Source organism: Corvus brachyrhynchos, unplaced genomic scaffold (assembly GCF_000691975.1).
Source record: "Corvus brachyrhynchos isolate BGI_N302 unplaced genomic scaffold, ASM69197v1 scaffold101, whole genome shotgun sequence".
NCBI classification, from domain to species: Eukaryota; Metazoa; Chordata; class Aves; order Passeriformes; family Corvidae; genus Corvus; species Corvus brachyrhynchos.
Genome location: NW_008237239.1, coordinates 16,930,318 through 16,938,854, shown reverse-complemented (window position 1 = coordinate 16,938,854; position 8,537 = coordinate 16,930,318). Strand labels below are relative to the sequence as shown.

General features: G+C 37.8%; 2 protein-coding genes across 5 annotated transcripts in view; one reads left to right on the top strand and one right to left on the bottom strand.

The window, feature by feature from the left end:
• The window catches only part of LOC103612817 (acrosin-like), a 215,346-nt gene that overhangs the window by 103,336 nt on the left and 103,473 nt on the right, over positions 1–8,537 (bottom strand). The gene's annotated exons all lie outside the window — the stretch shown is intronic.
• BPNT1 (3'(2'), 5'-bisphosphate nucleotidase 1) overlaps positions 21–8,537 on the top strand; it is an 11,877-nt gene continuing 3,360 nt past the window's right edge. Inside the window, exons 1-6 of one of the 3 annotated variants that reach the window (XM_008630344.2) lie at positions 21–142; positions 3,413–3,537; positions 5,615–5,719; positions 5,979–6,086; positions 6,621–6,669; positions 7,651–7,742. In XM_008630344.2, the coding sequence (XP_008628566.1) occupies positions 3,421–3,537; positions 5,615–5,719; positions 5,979–6,086; positions 6,621–6,669; positions 7,651–7,742 (471 nt within the window). In that variant the 5' untranslated portion in view covers positions 21–142; positions 3,413–3,420. Of the gene's footprint in view, positions 274–3,412; positions 3,538–5,614; positions 5,720–5,978; positions 6,087–6,620; positions 6,670–7,650; positions 7,743–8,537 lie in introns of all 3 variants that reach the window. The other 2 variants (XM_017730052.1, XM_017730053.1) reach the window with 2 other exon arrangements.

Sequence of the window (8,537 nt, the reverse complement as noted above, 5' to 3'; positions counted from 1 at the left end):
TCCCGACGGGCCGGGCAAGCGCCTGAGCCCCGCCCGGAGCCGGAAGGATTCGGGGCATTCCGGGGTGGTTCTGTGGAGGTGGCGAGTCCTCCCTAAAGGGGCGGGCGCGGAGGGCGCGGTGCGCTGCGGGAGGTGAGCGGAGGTGCTGGAACGTGGGTCCTTCCTTGGCAAGGGGACGGGCGCGAAGGGCTCAGAGAGCCCCGCACGCTGCTGGTGATCGGTGACGGGCTGCGGGGGCCGGAGGAGATCCAGCGAAAAGCGGGGCTGGAGACGGTGAGTTGGCTGCTGCGCCAGCAGAGCTGCTCCTCCATCCCCGACCACCCGTGGTGTGTCCGGCCACGCTCCGCTGGATGCATCCGCGGGCACTGCTCGTAACTCTGGCTGCGCTGCGCTGCAGGCGCTTTGCCACCGGGAATATTAATGGCAAGAGAATGAGGAACAGGCTTCCCTTTTTTTTCTCTTTGATGAAATCAGGTAGCGCAGCCCTTTCCCACTTGGAAGCCTGTAAATGAACCGCACTGGGACCCATGAATTCCCACCCCGAGTCCTAGCCCGTTTCTGCTGGGCAAATACTGTTCCCTTACATAATGGAAAGTTTATCTTTCACCAGGTGTGGGCCGAAGTTTAGTGTAAAGAAATACGGAGCTCTAGTCGCTTGGGCATTGAAGAGTTCCAAGAAAGAAGTCATAGCTTACCACTTGCATTTAAGGACGTGTTCTGTCTGATGTCCACTTTCTCCCTTCATCAGGAAAATCATAAATTTGGAAAATGGAAGTTTGCGTAAAAGAGACAGAGATAGGAACATCAACAAATCACTCGTGTGCTTTCATAAATTAATTGTAGTCAACCCATAGTACTTACATACATCAGAATTAAAAAGTGGAACAAGAACTGGAGAACTCATTTATTTTAGTAAGTAGCAAAACAGGCTGATTTACCGAGATCATTCAACAGTTTGGTTGCTGGGCTAGAAGAAAGGAGGGAAGCTCTTCAGAGGACAAGGTGTGTTTTGAAAATTATACCCAAATTTAACTTGAGGGATAGTTGCTGTGCAGTATTTGTAAACTGCACAGATCTGTAAGAGTCAAACTATTTTTGTCCAAAGCAAGCAATATATTCTTAAGTGCTTTCTGGAAGAATACACTAGACATTGCCCTCATCAGAAAGAATGTGCCATAAAGCTATAAATGAATTAATTTGAGATCAGAAAGTTACAGAGGTGAAGAACTTACAGTCAGCTGCTGCATTCACTTATCTAATCAAAAAGGTCCCGCACACCAGAAGACGTGCTACACAGGAGATGCAGCCCTGTAAAAATTTAAAGCACCTTTGCACTAATAACATACTTTGCAATTCATTAGGTAATTACTCCAGAGTGGTGAGGAAGGGGTGTTGAACCTCTCATTTCAGTTTCTTTTAATAAAACTTATTTTTTCATAAAAATATTTCAATTTTAAGGTTTTCCAGGAGATTCTGGGCTCACCACAGAAAGTATATTTGTTTGCCTTAAGTATGGCCAAGAAAAATGTAACCAAGAAACACCTTGGGTCAAGCTTCAAGAATGCAAGATAGTATTTCTGTATTGTTTTCTGAGTCTTTTGAAACTTTATGCAAACATAAAATAAATCAAGCCTTGAAAACAATTAAGTTTTTATCTCATTTTATGAAGCAGGATCAAATGTACAGTAAAAGGTCAAATGACTTTTTTTACGAGAAGCTGAGCAAAAAATGTTAGTTATCTTCATCTGATAATTCATCTCAAATCTTTAATCCAAACTTCCCATCTAATATGCTACTTTCTAAACTCTCAGAAATTCTCAATTCCAGATATTTTTAATATGGAATGAACTATATCCCATTTTTCTTCCTGTTAACTTGTTTCACATGATGGTATAGACTCAAAATAGTATCTGTCTTTCCGTGTATTATGACATATATTTGCTCTACAACTGTTTGAGAGCTGCTTTTTGCCACAGGTAGCATTTCCAAAATTTCCTCTGTAACCATTGCTACCAGTCCAGGGTAGCTCAGCTGTGCACTTTGGGTATGGATCTTGGCTATTCCACAGAACTCCAGAGCACTTTGCTCCCATCCATCAGCAGGATATAATAATTAACGTTAGCAAGAGTGCTTGCTGAATGTGCTTGCACAATCACGCTACTCTTTCAGCCTCACAGAGCTTCTGACTTTAGTGGTACAGGTATGGTGTTACTAAAGTGCTCAAAAAGTTCTTAAATCTGCTAAATTTGGGATTCTGATACTTCTGACATTGCTGTTTTGTGAACAGCCATGACCTTGATTTCTCAAGGAAGAAAGGAAAGGTATTGTATAATGACCTATTGCCACTTAAGCAGTACTTGCTGCAATTGCAATATTTGTCATATGATTGTTATATTACACTTCCCCCATAATATATCTTCTTTTGTGTGGTGATTAGTGAGTTCCTCTGTATTTTCTTCTGGCTCTGTGCTCAAGTGTTGTCTTGGAAGTGTGTCATACATGTGAGCCCCAGCCAAAAAGTGTGTCATCTACACAGAAACAACTGATAGGAAAACATAAAAAGCTTTGCATTTTAAAGAATGCAGTGTGGTTATCAATACTTGTTTTTCCTGAGGTAAGGAAAAGCTGGGAGGAAAAGCCTTTCCAAGAGTGATAGTTACTCTACTTGGGAACTGAAGGCCCAGCGAATTGCACTGGTTTGTGCTGAGGAACAGATGAGGAAGACAATGCAGTGAGGAAGAATGACAGGACATGCAGTGCTCAGGGGAGGCAGGAAGATAGAAATTGATTTCCGTAAAGAAATCAGAAGCTAAAGAAATACAGAAAGGATGCTTAAATTCAGATGGTTAAATTCAACTTTTGCATACAAGTTTGCTGTATCTGCATATCATTAACCTATTTTGTGTCCACAATTAGGACATCTACAAAAGCCTGTTTTATATTTAAAAAAAGAGAAATAGTAAGTGAAGTTGCTTATGTCATCCTGTCTGGCAGCCTTGTGCTTGAGTTCTGGGCACAAACCAACTGTAGGTTCAGTTCTGGAAAAATGAATTCATATTCAAAATGTGCAAAAAATGAGTACTGTGGGTAGACTCTTTCTTAATATTTATGATAAGAGTTGCTGCTGCTGTTCTTTTTTAATGTAATTTTATTTTAGTGAGAACTAGGTTCACTGTCAGACAGAACATGAGTATTTGCAAGATCTTGTCTACAATAGTTTTACATCCTTGTGTTTGTTAATTGTATTTTTTTAAAAAGCCAAAGCTCACCTCATTACCACTCACTGGCAGTAACCCACTTTCCTTTCTACTCTGTTTAAACTGTACCTGTTTGGAATGTTAGGTAAAATATTTTACCTTTTTTCTTCTCTTGAAGAGAGAAGTGTTCAAGTTTGCTTTTTGTTTCTTTTCAGCATTCAGCATGGCTTCTCCAGCTCTCCTCATGCGTGTGGTGGCCTCTGCATATTCTGTTGCGGAGAAAGCTGCAACAATTGTTAGGAATGTGATGTCTGCAGGAGACCTGGGCATAGTGGAGAAGGTATTACCTTTTACTTTGTTCCAGTTTAACTTCTCTTGTTAATCTTGAGTTAGATACAGGTTGAGGTGGTATTTTTAAAAATCAGCAACTGTAGGAAGAAATACAGCCCTCACTTCTCTGAGACAAGAAATATTCCTTGTTAAAGAATTAAAAGAGCACTAGAGAAGTGTCTTTTGACCAGTATTTCCAAAAAAATATTTGTACATTTAAAAGAAACGCCATTAATTTTGTCCTGATTTCCCTCACAAAACACAAGGTTTGCATAGTACCTCAAAATTCATAATAATGTATATTTCCTATAGAACATATACCTATGTTCTAACATCTTTATTACATCTTAAAATACTGTGCCTGTGATGAATTTTGGATTCGAATAAATCATTGTTTAATTTCCTAAAACAAAAAACAGCTTCAGATTTTATTGTAAATCACAGCTTTTAAAATAAATTCAGAGCTTCAAATTTAATTCTAAAAAGAAAACAGGTATTAAAATTCTTAATTTGCTGTAATTTAGTAAATTGCACTGATGAGCCAGGATCTTTGTTTTGATTACAGTGCTGGAATAGGTGGAATTAACTTTTGAAGTCAATTCTAGCTTTGCAGGTATGTAACAAGATTATGGACTTCATTAAATAGATACGCTATTTTTGGTCTGTACATTGCAGGCATTTACATTATTCAAAAGTGATCAAAAGTAACAGGCAATATTGGTTCTAAGTAAGACTGTTTACATGCGCTTTTAATTTTTTTTTAATGAGGTAGTAACAAACACACAAAATTAGATTGAAAACAATAAAAACAGAGGTGGTTCCTGTTTGAGGGACTAGGGATCTGGAAAATCCTGCAAGCTTCTTGCCAAAGGTGGCTGCTAAAGGAAGAGGAAGAATGCAAAAGAACCTCTGCATGTGCCTCTGTTTTGCAGTCTGAAGAGATGCAGAACAGAAAGGAAAGAAAGTGCTGCTTCTCATCATTCATCCTCTTTCTGCAGCCAGCAAATGTCAAGACCAATTCCAAGATCTGGCCTTACTGAAAGCTTTTGGAACATCTAGGAAGGCAATGTTCCACCTTTTCCCTCAACATAGTGACCTCCCATCATTTATCTAGTTCAGGAAGAGCTGAGTTTTTAGCCATCTTGTCTCCTGATATCCAGAGTTTTCTTTCCCTCGGTCATCTCTAAGTTCTCAATTTATATTGCTTCTCTTCGTAGTAATTGTACTTTTTTCCCCCCTCCAGCTGGTAGGCAGACTCTTTGTCCACCCATTTTTACATTATTGATTCCTGTTTAGAAGAACTACTTTATACTGTTTTATTGGGTTTGTGTCGAGGAACAGAGGACACTCTCTTCAGTGAACTTGATCTATCTGAGTCTAAACTCAGGACCAATTTCAACCAAATTTTTTAGGGAATGAGAGGGAAATTTCAAAGAAAAATATAATTTCCTAAAAATTAGCAGCTGGCTAAGGGACAGACCACTTTTGAGCATGAAAAATTAACTCATAACATGATTCTAAATGGAATATTCCATTCCTGTGGCTAATTTCTGTCGCTGGAGAAAACACTTTTCATATTGTCAGCAAATAAGATACCAGCAGATAAAATTTTTTGATTCAACTAAGATGCAAATCTTGGATAAATTGTCTTTCTAAATTCCAATGCTAAGAGAATTATTTCTTAACTGGGATTCTATCTTTGGACCTAAAGGGTGAAAAAAGTGTTAATAAGTTACCCACTTTCTCTATGTAGCAGTTTATTAATATTCAGGAGATTACTGTAACCCATGTAGCAACATATGTTTGGCTACGCAACATTGGGAAAGCTTGCAGTCATTTTTTTATGCCACCTTGGGGGCACCAAATCCACTGTTCTGCTGTCAGACCAATCTGTCTTAGCTCTGGGGTGCACAGGGAAACTCTGCATCTTGCAGTTTTTAGCCTGCCTCTCGCAAGGTCACTTACTAGGTTAAGATTTACCAAATTAGACTTTTTTTTCCACTACAAGGTAAATATTTAGAGTGCTGTATGGGCCACTGTGCTGGTGTATTTTTTTAGTTCACAAATTCCTATCCACTCTTGGACAGGCTGGACCCAATGACTTGCAGACCAAAGCTGACCGACTGGTACAAATGAGCATTTGTGCTTCCCTGGCACGGAAGTTTCCCAAGGTGACAATCATAGGAGAAGAAGTAAGTACCTCCTTTATTTCATATTAACAGCTTATCCTGCTGTAGCTTGCACTGGAATTTGCTTTGGCTGGGTTTAGGGAAACATCTGTTTTAATTTAAAAAAAGCCAACCCAAAAAGCAACAAACAAAAGGTATTTCCATCCCATTTCACCTTTGCATTTCATTAGCTTTATCAAGCTGCTGTCAAATACACAGCTCTAAGACAAACTGAGATGATTCCAAAACATTTTTCTAATAATTCTGAGAATTCTTTTGTTAGGAACTGCCCACTGATGATGTAACTGAGGATTTAATTGAAGATGGTCACTGTGAAGAAATACTGAAGAAACCTTGTCCTGCTCAGTACACAGGAATTAAAGAGGAAGAGGTAATGTGGTAATGTTATGCCTGTGTTTTTCTGTTTTACATTATCTGTACTACTTTCTGGTTTTAGCTAAGAGTAGAAGGAAAAAAAGCTTTTTTCCATGTTGCCAGTTTTTCTTTTTCGTTTGAAAACTGAAATGTAGTCACGAGAATCACACCTCCAGAGCTGGAAATGCTGCATGCTCCTGTGTGCAGTAATGGGAAGTGGAAATTGGCATCTTACAATTTGTGATTCAAATTAATTTGGCAGGAATCTAATTTGGACATAAGAATGTAATCTCATTTCCATGTTCAGTTTAATCCTTCATGCTTCTATTAAGAGATTTGCTGAGGCATTCCAGTCAATTTTTAAGCTTGTTTTTTTTTTTTGTGTAAAACAGTATTATAGGCTTCAGTCATACAATAATGTTAAAATTTTAGAGCTCTTTATTTCTTTACTGCCATAAGGAAATAAAAGCACTAAAGTAAAATATATACTTTGTGTGGTAACTTACATGATTTGTATTTGTAATTTTCCTTATTTTTTTTATTCTTTAAGCTTGTAATATGGGTTGATCCCTTGGATGGAACCAAAGAGTACACTGAAGGTTGGATTTTCTTTTAATTCTGTTGATAAAAAAACCCAGCAATGTAATAAAGTAGCATATACATGTAGATAGTTTTATCAAAGAAGTTACTTACAATATTGTTTCATAAGGCTGATGTTTCTGTACTTTTTGAGTGGTTGGAATGTATTTATTCATTCCATTGAGTTCCAACCAGTACTGAATATTCCTGATGGGCTACTAAGTGCTGACCAGTTTTTATCATTTCAGAATGCAAAGAGCTGCCTTTGACTGCTGGCAGCTTGTCTTAAGTTTTTAGTCAAATTTAGAATTCTGCAAATCTTCAAATTGAAGGAGTAAATCTCCCCTTCACACAGGAATATGCTCGATTATATTTACATCCTCCTCTTCAAACAGCAGTACTTTAGCCCTTTCAAAATGAAACAAATATCCTCCCACAAATCACGATTCTTCAGTTATGGGAAGAAACTATTTTCAGCAAAGTCTAATTTCTATAGAAATAGACCCTCAAATGAAAGAAAAGAAAAGAAAAAAAAGAAAAGCCTCCAAGAAACATTGTGCTGAAACCTCACTTTTGCCTCCTAATGCATCTTTTAGTTGATTAATGTAAAATCTTTTAGGCAGATTTTTCCCCCTTTTTGGGGAAAGAAATGTACAACTGTCAACAAATTGCTAGTTTTGAATAGCATTAAACAACTCCCACTGCAATTACAGAAGAATGTCACCATATTCTGCTGTGTAGTTGTATCTTTAAACTTCCTTCTCATTATGTGTTAATTATAACATAGCTCTATTAAAAGAACTCTATCTGGGGCAGTTTTTAGCAGACCTCAAGGCTAAATGACTAAAAAATTATATCAACCTCTGAAAATCCTGATTACTATTTGCATTTTTTAGATACCACCCTGCATATTGATTTGTGGACTTTTACTGAAGGTTTATGTTCTTATAAAGATCTTTCTCTTTTTCAAGCATAACTACATTCCTGTTATTTCTGTCCAGGTCTCCTTGACCACGTAACGGTTCTTATTGGAATTGCCTATGGAGGCAAAGCAATAGCAGGAGTTATTAACCAGCCATATTACAACTATGAGGTATTAAATCATTGATCTATTTGGAAGCATTGTGTGATTTCTAAATGTTAACTCCTAAGCCATTTCAGTTAGCACACTTTCAACTCAAAACTGGCATTTAGTGGAGTTAATGTTGTAATGTAAGGTACTGGGTTTTTTATTAAACATATGCAATTTTAAATATTGGTTTCCAGGAACTGAATGTCAGGAACATACTAACAGCCCTACTGAATCCTGAGGCTGGTGTAATACACTAATACAGGATATACTACATATATACTGTACAAATTACTACAGTCCATATAAAGTACATACTGTAAAACAAGTACAGATCAGTTGTGTTGCAGTCTTTGCTAGAAATTCTTTAGTAAATCCATGCAACGGGTGCATTTGCAATGAGTGGTAACTGCCATAAATCTGCAGCCACAAATAAACCAAGCATAGATTGTCACTGACAGCTGGGTTAGAGTGTATCATGCCAGGTTTCAGGTATAAGTCCAGGATGGTCAACCTACAGGCATTTACACTTTTGGAGGTTATTTCAGTATTATTGGAGGGAGCTCATGATACAGCCTGATTAATTAAACTTACTGGAGTTTAAAGAAAAAGCCCTTGAGCTGATGTAATGCTATCATGTTCTGTGTGATATGTATCAAAAAATATTTCAAATTACAAGATACTTTCAATTACAGATTGTGCCTGAAGTACAGAAATATACAAATATTAATCTGCCAGTCACTGGAGGCAGATGTAATGCACCATGACAGTGTCACAGATAAGAAAAGGGTCAATTATGTCATTGCCTTAGAGGGAAAG